This window comes from Pyxicephalus adspersus, chromosome 3 (assembly GCF_032062135.1).
Source record: "Pyxicephalus adspersus chromosome 3, UCB_Pads_2.0, whole genome shotgun sequence".
In the NCBI taxonomy this organism is placed as follows: Eukaryota; Metazoa; Chordata; class Amphibia; order Anura; family Pyxicephalidae; genus Pyxicephalus; species Pyxicephalus adspersus.
Window position 1 is genome coordinate 5,491,222 of NC_092860.1, and position 22,808 is coordinate 5,514,029.

Below are 22,808 nucleotides of genomic sequence, written 5' to 3' on the forward strand. Positions count from 1 at the left end.
ACCTGTCTTTATTATAAGGGTAATGCAATGATTAAAGGGGGTAAAGAGTAAAAGAAAAAATGGTAACCAGGACCCAAGGAGTTATTCTCCTTATTAGGGACCCAATAATATAATCTAGACAATTCGCTATGCTCAGAGAGAGAGGAGGAAGGGGTACAAGGGGGCTCAGGTGTGAGCTAAAGAAATGTGCACCGTGCCCAGCCTAGATTGGGGAATGCTGATAATGAGGAGGGTAGGACAAGGGGAGGGGAAGGAAGAGAAGGATTTTGAAGTGGCACTAAAGAGAATAGTTTTGTAAAAATGCAAACTTTATTATAGTATTCTAAAATCAACTATTGCAAACATTAAAAAGTTCACTTGTGACTGAGCATGTATGCATATACAGATACAAAAGCAGATGGTTGAAAAAACAGTTGTCTGTTACAGTGCAAAGTCTCCTGTACCAACGCGTTTCGCCCTTTACAGAAAATACATGTAAATATATCAGTTAGGCAAAAACAAACAAAACAAAAAAACTAAACAAAACATGATAAAGAATCTTAGTTTATTGACCTATGAATGACATAGTATTACATATCCGCTGCATTTTGTTTTGTTTTACATGTATTTTCTGTATATACTTTTACAGTGGTCAATAGCTTTTCTTCGTATCCCCTGAGGAAGACCATAAGGGCGAAATGCGTCGGGACAGGAGACTTTGCACTGTAACAGACAACTGTTATTTGAACCATCTGCTTTTGTATCTGTATATGCATATATGCTCAGTAACAACTGAACTTTTTAATATTTGCAATAGTTGATTTTTGGAATACTATAATAAAGTTTGCATTTTTTCAAAACTATTATTTTTAGTGCCACATCAAAAGCCTTCTGTTCCTGCCCCTTCCCCTCACCTTGTCCTACCCTCCTCATTATCAGCAATTCACCATGCTCATCGGCAATGCAAATATAAAATGCACAATGGAAAATAAAAAAGGTTTCCATTAAATCTTTTGTCTTGTTGCAATAAAGAACACGTGGTAAAATGTGTTTAAAGCATTGCATTCCTTTTATTTGCCACCAAACCAAAAATCATATCTTCCCCTTTTTTTTCCATCGTGCCATTGTACATGGTAAGATTTTACTTGGCATTGATGATTGCTGTGGTGCATTGTTTTGGTGCTTCAAATTAAAAAAAAAAACATTACAATAAGAAGGATACAGAAGTAACAAAACAAAATTTATTCAAAGGAAAAAAATAATTTTTTTTGTATTCTGAAACTTTATTACAAATGAATGAAATCTAAAAGAAATGTCTGCTACGGCACTGCTGATCCCTGTGGTGAGGCCCGGAGGAGATATTGTCTGTGAACTGTCACTCTTATTTACCTCTCTGGATAATACATGTGGCTCTGTGTAAACAGAGGATGTGACATGCACTCCTGGTCATTCCCTCTCTTATGAACCATTGGAAGATTTCCAAGAAACGCTGGACGCGCACAAATCGATCACTGGGGACACTCTGGGGACTGAGGCATGAAAGTGCCTAAAGGGCCCTGAACATGTTAGGCTTTGTTCACTCAAGACAATTGTTTTTAGGGAAACTGTACCTGCATTAAATATTCACCCGGCTCACATTGTCATTCACCGATCTGCCGCGCCAATAGCTAATGAGTGCTATAGTATCCTAATGGTTGGGTGCCGGGACCTGGGACAATCACCCAACAATTTTAAGGGTTTGTATGTGGGGGTTACACCATCACTGCCAATCAAGATGGCTGAAGATTGTCCTCTGTTTAAGTGGCAATTTTGGAGAATAAAAAAGGTTTCCCCCTATTACCCCAAAAAAGTCACCCAATTCTCTTTTAGTTCTCCCCACTAGTAAAGGACGACTTCATGTTTAGTCAGGATGTTTAAGACGTAACTCAATCCTTGTGCAGTGCTGGAGACTAAGGGCCGCTCATCCATAGGGATAAATGGGGCTGTGGTGTGCAAAAAGATTTTTTTTGCAAAGGCTGCACAACACAGATGCATTAAAAACCATTTGGACTTGGAAGGTAGGTGGGCTGAACTCTAGGGGTTACTTAAAAAAAAAATACCCCTGTATCACAAAAATAAACTGCTCATATAGGTCAAAGAGTAATGTGAAGAACAAGGTTGTCCCACCCTTGCAGGCTCTTCGGCCATGTGCCCGGTCCCCTGCACCCTCTTCCATAAGACGCTCCGGGCTATAGTTGTAGGCAATGATGTCATCACCTCCGATTATGGACCATTAGCATTGTAGGTAAGAACAATGAGGATCCACCCACAATCCCTAAATTGACTGGAGAAGGAGCCATAGCAGACGCCAGGGGGGCATAGGAGAAAAACTTGCTTTTACCTTTCCCCTACTGACCTAAATGAACATTTGGCAGGGCTAGTCTTCAATGCAAGAACTTACACTGCAAAAATAATACAAAATGATATGTTAATGGACACAGGTGTAATATACTTTCATTTTTTTTACCTGATATAGCGCAATCAGCACCAGAAAGATACGGAGGCGGATACGCTGGAGCATCACTGGGCGCCGACAACCTCATCTGGAGGACTTTGTGATCTCTTGCAATGGAGCTCTCAGGACAAGTGTGCACGGCTGAAACAGCTGAAAATAATAACAAAGATGGGTCAGTCCTTCATCTCAAACCAATACTTGGACCTGTAAATAGAGCTGTTCAGCCTGCATGGGGATTTGTGCAGCCCTACCATGCAGCACAGTCAGGTTTATACCATGATTGTTCTGTACTGTAACACAACTTAGTCACCTCCCTGTGACCAGACAAAAATGGAGCAGGAGAAGAATGGTGAGGTTATTTCTGCTAAGTCTTACTTGTACAAAGAAAACAAACACATGGGTATAGAGGGCACCATATTGCTTCTGCTCCTTCCTGTGTTCCCTAATTCCCTGGAAAACTGAAGGCAACCAAGCAATGCATGCTGGAAGTCCCATTAATATAAGTCATGTAGTTACTCTAGGTATTTCAGGGAGGGAAAACACCTGTCCCATAGTGGGATGCATTGCTGTGATGGGAGGAGGCAAGGTGTTTTTCTGTACCGGGCTCCAATCAAAAGAACCTTGACTTTTGCAATGCTGAAACTTTTGGAAATTTCTGATGGTGGCCCTGTCTGGATATTCCATAATTATCTCTATCTATTTTTTGAAAGCTGATAAAGTGGGCTTTGAAGGCAAAGCTGCCCAGAGAACGTAAAAGCAATATCAGCATCATTCACTCCAAGCCGTCTTTAATACAGGGCCACTTGAATCCTCCAGGAGTGCATGCACGCATGGAGCAGATTTATTTGCAGCTGTGGGTTTGTGTTGATGACTTTAGTTCCATATCAATATCAGGCACATTGGAGATCAATACAAATTCATTGACAGCGGCATTTGACCTGCTTTGAGTTTTCGAATCCTATAAACTTCTAAGGCAATACAAAATTTTCTTCAATCAAAAATAAAATCGACACGGCCCCTTAGGCAGTGGAAATTTCCATGAGTGCAAGTTCTAAGCTTTTTCTAGAAACACACATTATAATGTATTTATATAGCACCTACATATTCTGTAGCATTGCACTACGGGCCATTTCAGACCCGTGATGAGCTACAGCGCTCTACTCTGGCCTCAACTGTGTCCCCAATGGTTCTTTTAAAGTGAATGGGAGTGGGTGGAACCTTTTTTGCACACAGCTTTTGCCTGTTGTAACCTTCATGCCACAGCCATGTGCAAATGTGATTACCTGCATTGCGGTGTGCAGCTCCTCTGTGCATGGCAGCAATCCTATGTGCACCCAAGAGCTGCCAACCGCACAGTTTTCAACTGCAGGTGTATAAATGTCCTCAAAAGGAGCTCATATTTTATTAGCTTTCCATAGTTCTAGTCTAATGTCCCAAACATAGTCTACAGCCAATTTTGGGGGGAGCCAATAGGATTACCAACATGTTTTTGAAATGCCAGAAGAGGGCTCAAAGAAATCCCATGCAAACATGAGTACAGCTTAAAAATACCATGCAAGTAGAATTCTGGCCAAGATTCAAACCCATGGCCCTAGGGTTGCCATATTACAAAATGGTACGAATATAGGACCAATGAGACGTCAAGGAAAGCTAAATTATGAATCCCTTGGGGAATCACACAACAAGGTCTTCCCAAAATAACAAGCAATGGGATTTCCAACAGCAGGTTTGCTTGGTTCCCCCATAAATAATGAAGACCCTGACAGATTGCTATCACAATTATGAATATAATAGAACATAATTGATTAAATTAAATTAAATCTCATTATTTTTGTATTGCAGATTTCCTTATACTTCCCATCCCATAGGAATTCTCTCCAATGGGTAACCCCCATAGCCAGTGGTCTTTACAACATTGGGAGATTTCCCCTCCATTCCAGCCCAGGTGACAACTCAAAATTTTGGCTTCGCCATCACTTTCTTTCCCAGAGCAAATCAAGCACTAAAAACCCTGAGAGGTTCTAATTCTTCTCAAAAATTGAGCTTTCAGGTTTCCTTTTCAAGCCGAGTGTTATTTAACAGGCAGAAGTTCTGCGTAAACACAATTTCCTCTTTGCGTTTTTTACTTTTAACACTTTTAGACAAACCCAAGTGCGCACATCTGCGGGGAAACGCTTCCATCAGCCCCGTAATTGGCTTTGTGGCAGAGTAACAAGTACACATTAGGAGATAATGGAAAACCCTGCAGGTCGGATGAAGTCTGAGCTTCTGTGCTGGCTCCGGTCATGGTGTTTATTCGTGATCTGCTCCGTGGAGTGAAAGGGAAACCATACGGCATGTAACCCATTTTAATTAGACTCCCATTGGTACATGAATCTCAATTGCATTTCACATGCAGATTTATAGATCCAGTGCAATCAGCATCTTTTCTGAAATAAGGCCACGATTGCATCGATGATAGCAAACCACATTTTCAGAAGCATCCAGGTGCAAAATTATGCAACAAATTGTTGGCAGAGCCATCTGAAGGATCATTATATAAAAAAAACCTTACACTGGCCGAGGGCCACGAAAAGGAACTATCAGGTCCGATGTGGCCCAAAATACACCAGCTGCACATCTTTGCTCTATAATTGAACTGCTTTTACAAAGCTGCACCTTCCTGTGCCATTGTATGCCAAAAACTGATGGGAAGGCAGTGGTTGTAAAAAGTTTATGGCTAAGAAAAAGAAGTAGGTAGGCACCATTGCCGGTCTCATTTTTAAATTGCAAGTTGCCCTGCCACCTGGGCATTTGGCCTCTGCTGAAACCTAGGTCAAGTAGAGATCACATCAACGGGGATCACATGACCAATGCCTAGGCTTTTGGCACATGGCCAGCATTAGAAAGCGGGAGGTTAGAACGGAATTTTTTTCCACCACATTTCAACTCTCTCTCTGTATGATCTGGGGTTACCCATGGGGGCAGTGGTATGATTTGGGGATCCCTAGTGGGTGCAAGTTGGTATTTGCTTCTACATTCCCTGGCCAGTTTTGTCTTCTTAGCTCACTTTTTCAGCCTCCATAAATCCAGCCAGGGTCACCATCAGAATTTCCTGAATCTAATATTCATCAGGAACAATGGTGCCCATCAATTGGAAGTTACATTCTCCCTGTGATCTTATGTTACAAGGAATGTGGCAGGAAAAGCAAGAGAACTCCAAGACTCCAAAAAAACTTATTTACAGAATCCCAATCCTAAAATATTCACCAAAACTTATAATCAGCCCTCCAGCCTATTATATACCACCTATAGCTTTATTATCCAGCTTGGGCAGACCAACCCTTTGGGCAACATCCATACAATAAATCTGCTGCGTACATATGGCAAGGTAGCCCGTTCATTTAAGCGGAATGCCTAATCCATGGCAGCGCACCAAAAAAAATGCACAACCCTTCTGTGCAATGACAATCCATATTCTAACAATGCAGATCATAAAAGACAAGACAATAGAATTGTCATTTTTTACAATACAACGCTAAACACACATTTAGTGTATTAGGGAGATACAATGCCATTCTATTCACACACAGGATGACGTTGGACAGGTGTGCAAACAGGTAAAAGGGGCTTTGGAAGCATTTAGCTACATGGAGCATACAAGGGGCGATTTATTGGACAGAAGAGGCCATTACGGCATTATTTACCCTACTCATCTATATTTACAGATATCCAACTCTCATGTTTTCCATTTTGCAACAGAGGAGCAGCTAATCTGTGGATTTTCCATGGATAATGCACAGTTGTAGGTCCTTTGAGTGCCATTATTATGACCGCTGTGTATTTGGAGCATTCTAGAGCCTTGACTAGATCTATTTCAAGTGGTCCACAAGCTTTGTGATGAGGTGGGCCATTGAAATGATCCACAAGGGACTGGAAATTGGCCCATGAACCATTTCATTCCAGACTGCTGCACGGTGGCTCAGTGGTTAGCACTCTGGCCTTTGCAGTGCTGAGTCCCAGGTTCCAATCTTGCCTAGGACATTATCTGCATGGAGTTTGTGTGGGTTTCCTCCAACATTCCAAAAACATGCAGTGAGGTTAATTGGCTTCCCCCCAAACTTGACTTTACACTGTGGTAATGAGATATGACTATGGTAGGGACATTAGATTGTGAGCTCTTTTGAGGGACAGCTAGTGACATGACTATGGACTTTGTACAGCACTGTGGAATATGATGGCGCTATATAAATATTGTTTAATAATGGTGCATGGATATTCAGCGTTGGGGTGCAGTATGGCATACGTAGGTGATTGCCAGGATTTGGTTACATCTTTTTCAGCCGCAAAAGATTAAAATGACATTCACATTATTTTCTGAATGATCGATCTTTGAATTCAACTTTTGCCAAAAATCACAAAGCAACTAATGATGTAAAATGATCAATCAAAGGTGATGAAATGAAAACTGCTCTATTTGTAGAAAAAATGTTAACAAAGTTTTCTTTTCCATTATTTAGACTCCATTAAACTTCTTTCCCTCAGTAAATTGCATCATTGCTTTAATTTTTTTTTCTTCCAATTGGGTTTTTATGATCAACTGAGTTTGGGTGGTCCATTGCTTGGTTTCTGGCAATTACTTGCATTTGTATTTGCAATGTCTAGTGATTAGAATGTAGTTGGCTGAAAAGTATATGTATGGCCAATGAGTCAAAAAACACATTGAGCCCAATTTATTAAAGCTTTGGAGCAAATAGACTATCAAGCGAAAACCTGGGTGATCCAGCAAAACTAGAATTGACATAGCCCAGGATTAAAAAATCCATTCTAGGTTTGCTGGATCACTCAGGTTCTCTCATGACAGTCTATCTTCTCCACTCTTGGAGAGCTTTCATAAATCAGACTCGTTGGTCAGACCGCAGGGGACTACAGCATCCTTCCATTGTATACTACCAGCTAATTGAGTCCAGCAAGCATTGCAACCATGTTGTTCTGGAAATCTAAATAAATGCAAAGATATTAAAGTGGCACTTGATCTAAATTACCATTAAAATGGTAACTCATATTTAAAGAATTAGGATTAAATATTAAAGTAAGATAGGAAACTTGATCAGCATGCTGGGCAATTGCTAAGCCTTGCTGGCGTGCAATAAAAGGGACAGCAAGACGCCTAAAGATTCAGATCAGCAGAGAAACCCTGATGAGTCCACTATAATAATTCACCTAAATAATAGAAATATAAATAAACATAAAGTCATGTGATCTTCTTTTTTAAATGTTGTAATTGTGTGCAAATGGACTATTTATATGAATGGCCCCATACACACATATGCAATTGAAGGCTGGCATAGTTATCTGGGGTTATAAAGTGACTTTTTGGCATTTATCCATTCTGCATTGAATGGAGGGCTGAAAACACTGCAAATACTGCGAGGGTGAACAAAGTCTGGAAGGGGGGATAGGCAGCAGAGGTTCAGGTTGGTTGTGTAGTCACATGGCACTGGAAGGAGATTTGTAAAAGTTACACAACAACAACAACAACAAAAGCCTCAATGCACTCATCAAAACAAGAAAACCAAAACCTTCTGACGCAATAAACAAGATATAGATATAAGGTGACACCCAATGACGCAGGAACGGAGCCAGAGAATGCAAAATTGATATAAAAAAAATAAAATGTGTTGACCGCAGCACCCAATCAGATTGTTTTGGGGATAAGGATCAATGTTGACCATACCTGCCATGCACGAGTTACACTGGGTGCTTGTATTCAGATTTGGTCTCCGTTGAGGGCGCTATACCTGTTTTTTGCACCCCCTGGCCGAGCTTTGTATTTTGCTAAAACAAAAGCCCTGTTCATTAGGCAGATTAAACTCTTTCACATTTCTATGTTTAATCTGGCTGGAGAGAAGATTTGCCATGTTGGCGGAACACAGACACACGTAATATTGTTCTTATACAGCCTTAGGGGTGGCATTCCAGGGCCAGATCAAGCCAGATTCCACGGCGGGCACCTCCAGCCAGCTACGCAGCTCTCAGCACAAAAGGGAGCCTCTGCTGCCTCGGCAGGCTTTAGCACTCACGATAAGGTCACGGCGCGAGCTGCTACCTTCCCCAGGCGCACTCAGGAAACGTCTCTAATTGCTAAATAATTGCTAATGAGTTGTCGTTTCTTGAGGTGACCCCCTGACCTCGGTCTAAGTTGAGCTCCTAAAACCAAAACAGGCTGCCAGGACACCTGTAGAGCGAGGGAGCAAGGATGCAAGTTCAGGACGCAGTTTTTAGGGGATTATAGAAGGAAGCAGCGGTCAAAAAAAAAATACCCAGACTCATATGCGGCCCTCTGTATGCTACCTGTGCCGTGTAATGGAAATGTGGCGTCTTCGGATAATGGGGTGAACAACAAAGGTCAATGACCTCCACCAACCAACCATTCAATGCAGAGTCACGGGGGTCAAGTTGTCGGTTAGTTACGGTTGACTAAATCAGGATAAAAATTACCCTTTCATATCCGATGATTCCGGAGTGAGAGAAAAAGGAAAGAGGTTGGAGTACTTGGCTCACCAAAAGCATGATAGATGCCAACCGAACCATGTACCAACAGATCACTCAAAAAATTACATCAACTGTTACATTGTTACCGAAAATTGCAGTGCCGCACTACGGAAAATGTATGGCAAAAAGGTGACGTGCACAGGGAGTAGAGGAAATAAACGCAAAGGCCAATGACCTCAACCAACCATTCAATGTACAGAACCATTGGGGTCAAGTTGGCAATTTAGACATGGCTGACTGGCTAATATTTTTTGTTGTAGGGTGTCATAGCTTAGATCTAAGTAGGAGAAAGAGTGAAAAGAAAAAAAAGAAAAGGACCGTTTTACCTGGCTCGCCAAAGTAAGAGAAAGGCCAGCCAAGCGCAACATGTGCCAATGCAGAACAACACTCAACGGGAAGGTCAAAAAGGTCACAACAACGCCTACAATGTAGCCAAAGATCGCAGTGTCACACTATGGAAAATATAAGTATGGCACAAAAGTCACACGCATTAGGAAATGGGGCCCCAACACAAGGCCAATGACCTCGACCAGCCATTCAATGAACCAGGCTACTGGGGTTAGGTTGCCGGTTTGGCATGGCCGACCTAATCACTGGATGAGAGCAACCCCTTTTTATATCGGAGGATTCCATAACCAAAAGTGAGAGGAGAAGAAAAAAAGTATAATAAATAATAACAAGAAGATGAATGATGAAGGAATAGATTTTCTTGGCTCGGCAAAGATAAAAGCCAGCCAGCGGGTGCCAACCACAGCATGTTCCGACGCAGAACAATGCTCAACTGGGAAGCCAAAAAAGTCACACCAACTGTTACAATGTAGCCAAAGATTGCAGTGTCACACTATGGAAAATATTAGTATGGCACAAAGGTCAGATGCACCAGGACGTGGGGCCCCAATGTGAAGACCAATGACCTCCACCAGCCATTGAATGCAGAGCCACTGGGGTCCAGTTGCCAGTTTGGCATTGCTGACCTAATCATTGGATAAGATTAATCCTTTTTATATAGGTGGATTCTATAACCAAAAGTAAGTGAAAAAGGAAATAATATATTAATATTAATAATAAAATAATAAATATAATGATGGTAAAGAGACAGAATTTCTTGGCTCGCCAAAGTTAGAGAAAAGCCGGCCAGCAGTTGCTAACCGTAGCCGATGTGCCGATGCAGAACAACATTGAACCAGAAATTAAAAAGTTACATCATCTGTTACATTGAGTGAAATATTTGTATGGCACAAAGGTCAGATGCACCAGGAAGTCGGGCGCCAATACGAAGACCAATGACCTGCACCAACCATTCAATGGAGAGCCACTGGGGTCCAGTTGGCAGTTAGGCAAAGGGGGTCGATAGGCTTAACCCCTTTAATATCTGAAGATTCCGTAACCAAAGATCTAAGTGAGAGAGGAACGAAAAATAAAAATAATAATAATAAAGGGACTGAATTTCTTGGCTCGCCAAAGCATGAGAGATGCCAGCCAGCAGGTGCCAACCGCAGCATGTACCGAAGCAGAACAACACTCAACTGGAGGGCCAAAAGTCACATCAACCGCTACATTGTTGCCAAGAATCGGAATGTTGCACTACGGAAAATATTTGTATGGCTCAAAGGTCAGACGCACCAGGAGGGGTGGCCGAGGAATAAAAATAATCTCAATGTTTTACACTTCTACTGCTGCCTTACAATACGATGAACAGTGATAACTTTATTTCTTATAGGGATGTGCTTAGTTATGGCGGAATATCCCTTTAAGTCCAACACAACCTTTGTTTTTTCTCTTTATTAAGACTTTGCACTTTGTAAAGAGTTGCAGGAAACCCATTTCCACCACAAATAACCCAGAATTTCTATGATGTCGCAGCCTCAGCGTGCACGGAATCCCCGTTAAGTTTGTGTGACCTGCTTAGAGAAAAGGTCAACGCACCGCAGACCGCTATATCTGGTAAGCCAGTCGCAGACTTAGCTGGGGTGAGATGCAAACGACAGAAAAGCAGAAAACAAAAACAGCTAATAAATAACACCGGACCTGCTAAATACAGAAATATAATACACATACGGTGGAGATTTATCTGCTTTGTATTCCTGTCCATCCAGTATTATATGATATAGTTATTACTTACAGGTCTGGTCACTTCCTCAACCTTTGACTGGACAGTGAACGCAGAAGCAGGACAATAACAAGCCGATCGATCACTCTGCCCTCTCCTCCTATTAGCACATCATTTTGACTCTTTCTCCCTCCCTTGCAGCATAGATCGATAAATACAGAACTGCACTGACTTTTTATATCTGCATCAAGCTCTCATTATTCACATGCAGACAAAATCTACAGCAAATGTAATTTTGAAGCTAAACTCCAGAATAAGTGAATATTGACCAAATACAACATACGAGTATTCTTACAATCCAGCCTTTGCCTCTTGCTAGGAGTTTCTACCTAATAAAGACCGGTCACTGCTGCTCCTTCAATGTGTACAAGGTGACTGGTCTTGTATCCGCCCCCTCCTGTAGTTTTCTATAGGCAGCCTGGAGTGGGTGGGGTTTCTAAGTCCCTCCCACAGGTGCTGCAAAGGCATTCAGTGCACACAATATGGATTTTTATCCTTTGTGACCAGTGAGGAATATATTTAATAAGAGTTTTTTGTGTCCGGAGTTCTGACTTTAGCATTTTATTTTATTACGGCAGCAGATTTTGTTTTTTTCTTTCTAGTATAGAGAGAAGTCACCAGGCTTTCCAGGATCGCTGCCTCCAGCTTCACCACTTCAAAGCCGGCCTTTCACAATGCTGCTTACTCCAGGCACAAAAACTGATGACCACAAAGACATTTCTCACTTGGTTTGGTGAGCTCGGTGCCTGGCTCTGCACTTCTGACTTCCGTTTAAAGGTGGAAGTATCCCGAGCTGACCCTGAAACTTGCTCTGTAGTTCCCATAATGCCACTTGTTGGGTGGTGGGGTAGGATGGGGCTGCAAGGAATCACAAGGCTCCTTACAGTGGCCTGAAACTGAGATAGCAGAAAAGTGAGGCTGGAGGCCACCCGAAAACATGAGAAGGAGGGCCCACTGGATTTCATAGCTTTCTTGGCACATTGTGGTATGGCAGCAGGCAGGGGTGTCGTTGTAAAAAATCAAGAGGGGGCATGGTAATAGTGAAAGCTATCCATGGCAGGGAGAGCCTAGATGGGGGCCAGAAAAAGTAAGGGCGCCCGCACATGCCCGCCCCACTACACCCCTGGCAGGCCACTAGAGGGCGAGGCGGCACAACAAAGCTCATTTTACTAGGGCCAACCGGAGGGTCTATCCAATCCTCTGGCAGGCCAATGCCATCTTTTTATTTCAAACTGGTCTGTATGCTTTAGGCTCGTGCACTGCGGCAATGCCCTTTCCATGCGTTGGTATACTGCCGTGCCATTCATTTTGAATGCAATTTTCAATGCAGCTCTGCAATGGAACTGGGTTGTAGTGCACCACAATGAACTACCCTCAGGAGTGAGTCAGTGCCTTGGCAGTCTTTTAAACCCAAAGAGGGTGCACTGGATGGGAGGAAGCAATATGGTCCAGGCAGAATTGTGGTGGCACATGGAAGGGCACTGAAATATGTCATTTCCTAGAGTAGGGAGAGCTGAGCTGCTGAGCCACTGCTGGGAGGGAGGGGGAGGGGCAAGATGAGCTGAGCTGCTGAGAGAACCAATAAGAACAACTTTCATTCAAATCAAAGGAGGGAAAGAAAGAGGTTTTGGGCTCGCAGATAGTTTTGAGAAACAAAATTGTTGTATTTAAACACATTTAGTAAACAAGTTCAGACAAATCTATACCTCATAACTGTTTGACACTTCACAGTATATGGGTAACAATGTACATACTTATATTCAAGGAATACAAAAAAGGGTGATAAAGAAGACCGTGCTTAAAGTGTAATAATTCCAACGCATTTCGCCTTGAATGGGCTTCCTCAGGGATATGACAGTAAGCAAGCTTAACGGTCTGTATATGTACATTTTGAGATTGGATAAAGAAAAAGAAAATTCAACATTAAAGAAAAATTTAACATTATTCAAGTGTTAAATGAAAAACTAAAATGATATAATGTTTATGGGAGCTATATGTATCCATAGTGTGTAATGAATAAGAACAACTTTCAGAACTTCTGCTGTGATTAATGATGCTGAATTGCTCCGTAGTACCCACAGCTACAGAGGTCAGTAAAGCTCAATTACAAGGTGTACGTCATAGCAAAACTTTTTTTTTCTACTTGTGAACAGAATGGGTTGGGGGTTCTACCTTTTTATTGCTGACTACATCCTCATCAGGAAAAATTTACCCCTCTTTGTGGTCATCGTCCTCAAGACAGGAAATGCAAAGTTTTTGTAAGCATTGTGTAAAATGGGAATTGCACTCACTTTGGGAGAGGAGGGGAAATATAGGGAAATCTCCCCAATAGGAAACAGTATAAAATAATCCGGCAGGTGTTGTACCCCCACATATATGAGCCAAACCTTGGAGCTAAATTATTCCCACACCCTGACCACGGATTAGTGAGAGCAGAGAGATTTCCACCACCTTCAAATAATGCTACCCCACCTGGCTGACTCCATGGAAAGTTGTTCATTTATTCTAGGTAGCGATAATCAGATACAAAGCAGCAATTAAAGTTGCCAATTTGAGATAACATCCTTCCGTGTAGCTTCAGGCGAATATGGCGACAACCAGCAAGAAGGTATTAGCTCAGAAGCAAAAATTAGAAGATAGAGACTTATACAGATCACAGATAAAGAGGACCTGTCTATGCCGGATCAAATATAGATCAAAGTCACACAGAGGATTTATAAAGTGCACAGCAGCTACCTTGAATTGGGGGATGGCGTATAAGATGGGTTAAAAATCCCACTCCAACAACTACAGCCCATACGGGCATTTTGGCCATGCAACTCTCTTCCTTACCCTCCTCTGGGGAAAAATGCTCAGTTGGCTTTCATTTTTCTATTCATTTGTGTGAATATGCCCCTCTCCTTTATCCTAATAAAACAACTTCAAGGTCCAATAGCCCAGTTGAGCCAAGTATTTATGTATCCACATGTGCCATGCATTGTACAAAAATGGCGCCTTCCCCATTCCTCATAAATGGAATAAAATTGAAGTGATGTATGTATTTTTTGTGAATGGGATCTGTGCCGCATGGGGACGTTTTTCTCCCAGCAATAACATACACAACAATGACAGCTATATCCTGTTCTAGGACATTGTTCCTTTACATGTTGGGATCCATGTATGAAGGGGACACCTGTCATGGATGACCTCAGAATGAACTTGTGCCAGACCCTTTGGTAGAGTCAATGGCAGAGAAGGGTCATTATCTGCATGCCTGGTGCTGCTCAGGGTCCTAACTGTTGAAGCATTTGGATGAGAATGAAAGGCGGGCAAATGGCATCAATGCCAGGTTTACATACACACGCCAATGCGTGCCATTTGACGTGTTACCAGGCATTGCTATAAGGAAGCCAATTCATTCTGAACTATTGCAATGCACAGCTGGATTTCATGTGTGTACTGTGGCATGTTGCAGCACTATTCAAAATAAAGTTCTCTTTAAAATAAAAGGTGGGGAGTTCCTCATCCAAAAAGAAGTTGGCTTTTTTAAAATGTTTGACAGGAAGCTAGAATCTGATTGGTTGGTTTGGAAAAATCAACACTTTTAACTCCACAGTCACTTTGATGAAATGCAAAAAAGAAGAATCATTTCCAATCTTTTCCACTATTTTCAAGCTCAAAAATACAAATGGAAACAAGGGAGATGATTTTATGAATGGGGATTTGCCCTCATTTTCTGTGGTCCTCCAGATATAAGTAGAGAACGCAGCACATAGCAAAAAATTAACACAGGTTTGCATTGTCCCCCGCTATCTACAAACACAGAGCCCATAGAGAAGCAATGTGTCACCTACAAAACAGACCCCCACCTTTACATGGGGGGTATACTTTTGTCCATAGAAGTGAACATTATAATTGCTATTAGAACAGGAAGAGAGGAAATATATCCTAATGGGGACACCCGCTGCGGTAAAAATCTTTCTAAGGCTAAGAAGCGAATTACCACGGTCAGCCAGCAAGGAATGCAAAGAGAACATAAAAATGGGAGCGTGTGAGCCGCCCCGTCTGTATTCTGGAGGAATTAATGTTTGACTGAAGACGGGGACACCATGGGGCTATCTGTGCACAAATCAGTATATAGGAAGGTTTTCCATATGGCTACAGACGTGCACCTGCTGCTTCCCATTCTGCAGCTCATTGCACAACTCAGGAAATACACAGCTGACAACACGCATTATAAATTAACAAAGTCCAAACAAGGGCCCGCAGGGGACACAGCAGTGCCAAGCTCCGTGACACGGGCCCCGTTGGCCAACAACACATTAGGGAACTTTAGGCTCAGGATTGGGGGTCACTGTGAGTGGTGGTGCCCAAAATGTGCAGAATTCCATCTCCCTGCTCCCCTGTCATTCCATAAATTGGGGCCCTGAAGAAGGTGGGGAACCCACACAAGTGTCTAATTCTTACCCCAGGGAGAGTTTTAGAAAATATAGGGCCCCTGGGCAAAAATGAAGCGAGGACCCCAAATGTGTAGAATTCCAACTTCCTCAACTTTCCCCATGGCCCTGGCAGGTGCTTATTCCTCACCCCGAGGACAGTTTTAGACAACATGGGGTTCTGAGAAAATATGAAGTGGGGACCCCAAATGTGTTGGATTCCATCTTCTTGCACCCCTGCTTTTTTTACATTTGGAGTCTTTAGATCAGTTCGGAGGACTCCAAGCAATTGCCCCATGGCCCAGACTGTTGCACATTACCCAGCCCAGGGACAGTTTTAGACAACATGGAACTCAGGGCAACTATGATGTGGACGCCCCAAAGTCACAGCTTTCCAGCTCCCTGCACCCCCTGCCATTGTGTCTGTTGGGGACATGTTGAAGGTGGTAGACCAGAAGCCATTGCCATTTCCCCATGGCCCAGGGACAATTTTAGACAACATGGGGCCCTGAGCTAATATCAAGTATGCACCCCGAATTCATAACATTCCAGCTCCCGCTACCCCCTGCCATTTTGTCAGCTGAATGCTTAGAAAAGATTGGGGACCTCAACAATCGCCAATTCCCCTCCCAAGATTTTATCTTCCTGCATTTCTAGACACTCTGTCAATTTAGGGCCCTGGAGAAGGTGGGGGCCCTGGTCAATTTCCTATTGTGCCATACCCTAAAACCAGCTCTGAGTGCAACCATAGTACAGGTGCAATTTACAGAATTCACAGAACTGAAGTCTCACCAGTAGAAGACGCCATCCAGCATTTCTCCATGTTTTTGCCAGTATTCCTCCCCTTTCATTGGCTGACCAAGGAACATAAATGGTTCTGGCAGAGAAAACAAACTGCAAAATCATGTGCAGTTTTGGAGATCTGGAGCTTGCACTGGTCTGGAGAGAAATCTGCTGTTGTGCTCCTCGTAAAAATGCGAGTTGCCTGGCTATCAAACCATTTCTCAGTATTCAATACTTTCTACTTAAAAATCAGAAAAAAGCCCTGGAACCAGCATGCTGATAACTCCATTTACAGATGAAGAATGAGAGCCAGACAAGCAGCATTTTGGAGCAGCGGCTGGTTTACAGGTATGGCAATGACAGCTGCATTACTTCTATTCTGACAGGTTCTCTTTAATTTCAATGCATTCCTTGGACTTGGCACCTCTTTATTAAAAAAAGGGGACCGGGGTGGCAAAACTAAAAAGAATTGGCATGAGGATGACTGAATCCTAGGGGCTCTGCCTATGTAATAGGGACAAAATCAGTGGGTACCTCCCAACCCCATTCACATACTACAGCATCACCCCCTCTTCTCCTTCTACCCCCGGCCCTGCACTCTTCCTGGCCATCTCTCCCCTAGTTGCCCCATATGGCCCTGAGTAACTTTTGACATTTGCCCAGTTCCCATGCAGGTGATCAGGCAGCACCTGTAATCCGGTCACCGCAGTCCCCCCTCCTAATGGTCACATTGGTACCCTAGAAGCAAGTCGGGAATTCCCGGCAAGAAAAAAAACCCAGCAAACTTTTTGGATTTTTTGGATCTCGGTAACTGGCTGCCTTGGGTTCTTCGCTCGTTCACTTCTTCCACTTATGAGTTTAGCGAGCGCTCCTTGCGCAGCGGCTGCCCCCACTTTGGGCTACATGCCTCCTAACCCCACAATTCCCATGGGAACAACAGATCTGTGGGAAGCGTATACCGCACACAAAGAAATGGCAGCAAATGTTTAAGCTCGTGTTCCTTCTAGAATCAAAAATTTACCCCCCCCTTCCAAGAATAATTTAATTTTTAGCCCAGGGGTTCACTAATTTCTATGTCTTGAACAGGCCGATGTGGCAGCATTTGCACGCTACCTTGTAACCCCCCCACGACAAGCACAGATTTCCAGCATGCAACTCGCTGATTCTGCGCCAGAAAGCATTGAAGCCCCCGGATCAGCATAACAGCCAGGCAATGGGTATTTGCCAAAGTCAGCAATGGCAGCCCTCCTAGGATTTATAATCACTATATATATACACACACACACACAATATATATATACACACACACACACAATATATATATACACACACACACACAATATATATATACACACACACACACAATATATATATATATACACACACACACAATATATATATACACACACAATATATATATACACATACACACACACAATATATACACACACACACAATATATCTCCATCTGTGCCACCTGCCCATCACCCATGCAAGCTTGTCGGACGTAGCATTCCATTACTGTGGCCAATGGTGCAATACCCCAGGAGTGGGTACAACTCCTCCATTTTTCTGGAAAGGCTTTCCATAAGAGGTCTTGTTAGGAATTTGCGCTCATATGTGAGATCAGCCACTAATGTTAGGCAGTAAGACCTGATTCACAATCTTCCAATACTCGTACTGACCATACCTGCATGCATGCATTGCATTTAAATGGGCAGCCGGTTGCAGCGCATTGCATGCATATAGAACAAATGCTGCACTTTTTGAAAGTACAGCAAGGTATGAAGGTGTGATGACAGCATGGCAGTCTGATGGTAAGTCAACCATTGCTGAATGGCACCCCGGATCATCAACACATCCAGCGCACCAAGGTGCCAGTGAGAAGGAGCCCTTAGGTGCCCGGTGGGGTTGTGGTCACTTCCAAACCAAACTCGTAAAGTCTTCCTGAGATTGCACTGGCGCTCAGTTATGCTGGAACAGCAAAGAATCTTCCCTTACCTCTTTCATAATTGTCTATAAGAGCATTTCTATATTTATTTTACCCCTGGAGGAGCCTTAATATAACGTTCAGGTCTCCGGGAACATCTGCTTAAACCTATTTATTGGGGGCTCTTACATTGGTAGCCAGTGGAAAGAATGCCCACCCCAGTTGCAGCTAGAATGCCACCCTTACTGTGGCACCAATGATCTTTTGACAACCCAAATGACCATGCAGCGGGCCCTTTAGCATGACTTTAATCCCAAATCTGAGGTCAACCAGCCACAGTTGGAGGAACCCCCAGCAACCTCTGGAGGAACCCTACAGCTACAATTTTTTTTATACTGTAGTTTCCTTTACCGGAGAGGCCTGAACTCAATCATTTGGTAAGAGGTGCCCACATACCTGAGCTGGTGTCACCAACCCATTATTTATATAATTTGTGGGTATCATATACAATGATAATTATGCAATGTTATGTGCAATCATATCTGCAGGGTACAGAGACTCTGCTGTTGAACTACAAGTGCCAGCTCGCCCAGGTCTATGCAGAATTATTCAATAAGAAATCCCCAATAATCTGCTCTGAATTCAATAGAAATCACATGAGTACAGAATTGCGATCGGACTAATAATTGAGCATGCCAGACAGCAACAGGTGAAGTCTTACTGATCGAAATGGCAGCTTACAATTCCAGGCGCGTGAACTGATCCCTGGCATGAAATCAATAATCGATCAGAATGACAAATATGCAGAAAATTGCAAGGATGCCGTCCGTATAACAAAGCAAACATGCAAAAAACAAAATCACAAAAACTTATCATTTTTATAGAGAACAGAAGCAATAACACAATCTCCGAAGATTGAAAATCTAATGCATCAGAAATGTCAGATTTGGAGCCAACGGACCCTTTAAGAACAGCTGGATGATCCTTATCAGATGTCAACCCGATCATAAAAGTCTCAGAAAAGTTTAAACACATTGATTAAATTTTTTAATGTATTTGAATCTTCATCTACCTGGTGATCTTTGTTCCTGGTTCACCCACCTGCTGTTATAAGGTGACAACACTCTGTCCTAATATTCCAATTTTATACCTACCTTGTCACCTTATGGCAGCTTCATTCTGTAGGCTTAAGTAGCCACCCCTGGGGTATTTATAGACAAGAAGTGGCTGCCGTGGGTCTTTAGAAAATCTGCAACCCTGACATTTTACAAAGAATTTAAAGAAAGATAAAAAAACCTATTCTAAAAAAAGAAAAAAAAAAGAAACTCATAATACTCAGTAACAAAGGTCGTTCAGCTGGGGCTCACTTCTACTCTATGATAAGTTATCAATCTTATTCCACGTTACTATAATCCATTTGAATAATATAAAAATAATTTTATCTCATTTTATAACATTGTATCATATAGTCTTAAAGGGCCAGTACCCTAAAAATCTTATTCATTTCCAGGGGCTGAAAAATTCCCGGGAAGTTTCTCCAAACCCCAGTTGGCAGGCAATAGGGTGGCAGAGCCAGGAGATTACTTACAAAGTTGTTGGCAGGGCAGCAGTCTGCAGGAGGCACTTGTGGAGTTGCACACTCATAAGTCTCCAGTTTACCCCCCTCCACTTCTATAAAATTCCTCCATCAGCATCTGTTAGGACAGCAGATCCTCTTCATTCTTCCTGCCTTGGGTGACCACTAAATTCCTCCTTGATCAGAACTCTTCCAGTGCAGCCCTCAGCCCCCTCCTGCAGCCAGCAAAGTCTGCAAGTTGACAGCTCCTGCAAGCAGGCAGCCCTGTGGGCGGGGCCAGCACCTGTCACTTAGCCTTGTGGGCGGGGTTACAGAGACAGCAGGCTGCACAGCTGCTGGGTCCTAAAAGACAGAAATCTTTTGCAGCATTTTGGGGTTTTTTGCAGCAATTTATCATGCAAGATTTTTATTTAGCAAGTAGAAACCTGTAAACTCCCTGCAGCTTCAAATTGGCGCATTTCGCTTTTTTTATAAATTAAAACACTTTTTTTTTTCTTTTTATGCATAAAAGATTGATAACCCTGGCATGTATTGCAACTACAGATATTTAAAGGGTAAGTCCACTCAAAAGTAACATTTATATATATATATATATATATATATATATATATATTTATATTTAATCATTAATATGAGTCAGCCCCCTAGTCTCTTACTCGCTTTAGATACCCCAACTGCAAGACGATTGGTGGATTCATTCCATGCTGCCTATAACGCCCAATTTCATTGTTTTCAAAAGCAAAAAAATTAAGATTAGACCAGTTGATTTGAATAAGACCAATAATTCAGCAGCAGAGATAACCCACATAGTAGGGAGGAAGAAGCAGTATGAGTATCCAATCAGTTCATGTGCTGACAAAGACATGCTGATAGGTGAAAAGAGCACAGTGACCAAGAGATGAGCTCATCATGATGCTGCTTCTTTTTTCACCATCCATTCACAGGCTTAGAAAAAGGTGCAGGATGTCTTGGTATTAAAGTGGAATGGTGCTGGCCATCAGAGTGAGGACATCTTGTGGCAGGAAGCAGTACTGCAGGGGATTGAAGATGAACTTTTCCACAAAAGCTGCAATCCGGAGGTTGTTTAGAGCTCCTTGAACTTTGGCTGATTGACCTCCTATTTCATGATGGTGGCATAGCTCTGGGCCAACACTAATAGGTGTGACACTAATACGGAGGTTTTTTTCAAGGCACCACTGTAAATTGGTATTAGTAAGGGTTCCCAAGACCTGGAATTTATTTTAAGGGTTCCTCAGGGGTAAAAAGGTTGAGAGTGAATGCTTTATGAGGGGAAGTATCTAGGGCTTAGGATTAGACAATATAAATCGGCTCCACTTATTGCGGATATATCACCTTGGGGTGCCCTGCTGTGCTCCCCCCTATAGCAGTGCACACTGGCGGTTCTTGATTGATCTTCATTAATCAGCCGATTGATGAACAATGCCAGGGAACCACTGTTTTTGCCTAACCTGAGCACAACCATCTATCCCAGGTAAGAATCATTAGTTGTGTGTACGTAGCTTAAAAGGTGTTAGCATGGCTGCTTGAAGTCTGCGCACCAGCAAACCATGTGCATAGCGCCCCACTTGTGGAGATCTGGAACAGGGACACTTTTTACTATAATCACTGTCTGTATCGGTCTGTCATTTGCAACCCCTATTTATTGTACAGCGCTGTGTAATATGTTGGTGCNATATACTGATCATTATTTGTAATATAGGTATATGACGCCCCCATATCTTACAAACCATAAAAAGCAATACAAAATAAATGATTGGTAAACCTTCAATTGCTTTTTTTCTTCTACATTTCCTTACTATTAATAATAATATTTAAATATTTATTAATATTAATTCATTAATTATTCACATTTAAAAAAACAATGGAATCATTTAGAGCCTGGATGATGGTTTCATGCAAAATAGCCCAAAGTAATATACGTGGGTGTATAGATTCACCCAAAAAAAGAGGAACAACCAAGGAGGAACTAAGAGGACAGGGGGATCTGTAACAAGGGACAGTCCCTCAAATTACACACAGGAGATATACATGGGGCAATGCTGGAGGTCAATTTATAGAATTGTTGCCCTATAGGAGCCTGAAAAAGAACTTTCATAGCAGATCACCTGGAATATATAATAAAAGCTGCAAAAAAAATATAATATAATAAAACCTTAAACAAATATTGATACAATAAAACTTTTTATGAGAGTTTGGTGATTGGGTTTACATTTAGTTTAATATAAGAATAATTCAAACCCCTCTGGGTGAACTATAGACATGGCAAGGGGGCACTTACCTGTGGCTGGTGGTCTCACCTGTCCTGATTGGTGAATGAGAGATCTGCATTCATTATACCCACGTGGGGCAATCTCCGTGCTGTAATGGGAAAAGCTGCAGCATCCCTTTAGAAAGGGGCTATTAAAATTATTATTACACAGTATTTATATAGCTCCAACATATTACACAGTGCTGTACAAAGTCCATAGTCATGTCACTGGTTGTCCCCCAAAGGAGCTCCCAATCTAATGTCCCTAGCCTAAGGACAATTTTGGAGGGAAGCCAATTAACCTAACTGCATGTTTTTGGAATGTGGGAGGAAACTGGACTAACCGGAGGAAACCCACGCAAACACAGGGAGAACCTGCAAACACCTTACAGATAGTGTCCTGGCCAAGATCCGAACCTGAGACCCAGGACTGCAAAGGCTGGAGTGCTAACCACTGAGCCACCATGCTGCCCATGGCTATTCATAGAGAATGCCATCAGTATGAAATGCAACTTCTGTCTCATGGCAAACATCTGGTGAATAGTGCGAGCCAGACTAGCAGGAAGCTTGGATTTTTAGGGGACATTTAATACTAAGAATTTAAAATCTAAATTTTAAAAAAACTTTTTTTTAAATAAAAAAAAAATTACAATTTTTCTAAACAAAATTATATAATAATTCAAATTATTCAGCCTATTTAAAGCTTTTTTTTGGCGTA

General features: G+C 42.2%; 1 protein-coding gene across 2 annotated transcripts in view; it reads right to left on the reverse strand.

Annotated features, from left to right (window-relative positions):
- GCGR (glucagon receptor) overlaps positions 1 to 20,054 on the reverse strand; it is a 42,496-nt gene extending 22,442 nt beyond the window's left edge. Inside the window, exons 1-2 of one of the 2 annotated variants that reach the window (XM_072403407.1) lie at positions 19,834 to 20,054; positions 2,486 to 2,623 (exon numbers count right to left, since the gene is read on the reverse strand). In XM_072403407.1, the coding sequence (XP_072259508.1) occupies positions 2,486 to 2,539 (54 nt within the window). In that variant the 5' untranslated portion in view covers positions 2,540 to 2,623; positions 19,834 to 20,054. Of the gene's footprint in view, positions 1 to 2,485; positions 2,624 to 11,412; positions 11,489 to 19,833 lie in introns of those variants that run through there. The other variant, XM_072403408.1, reaches the window with a different exon arrangement.
- Positions 20,055 to 22,808: the final 2,754 nt, after the last annotated feature.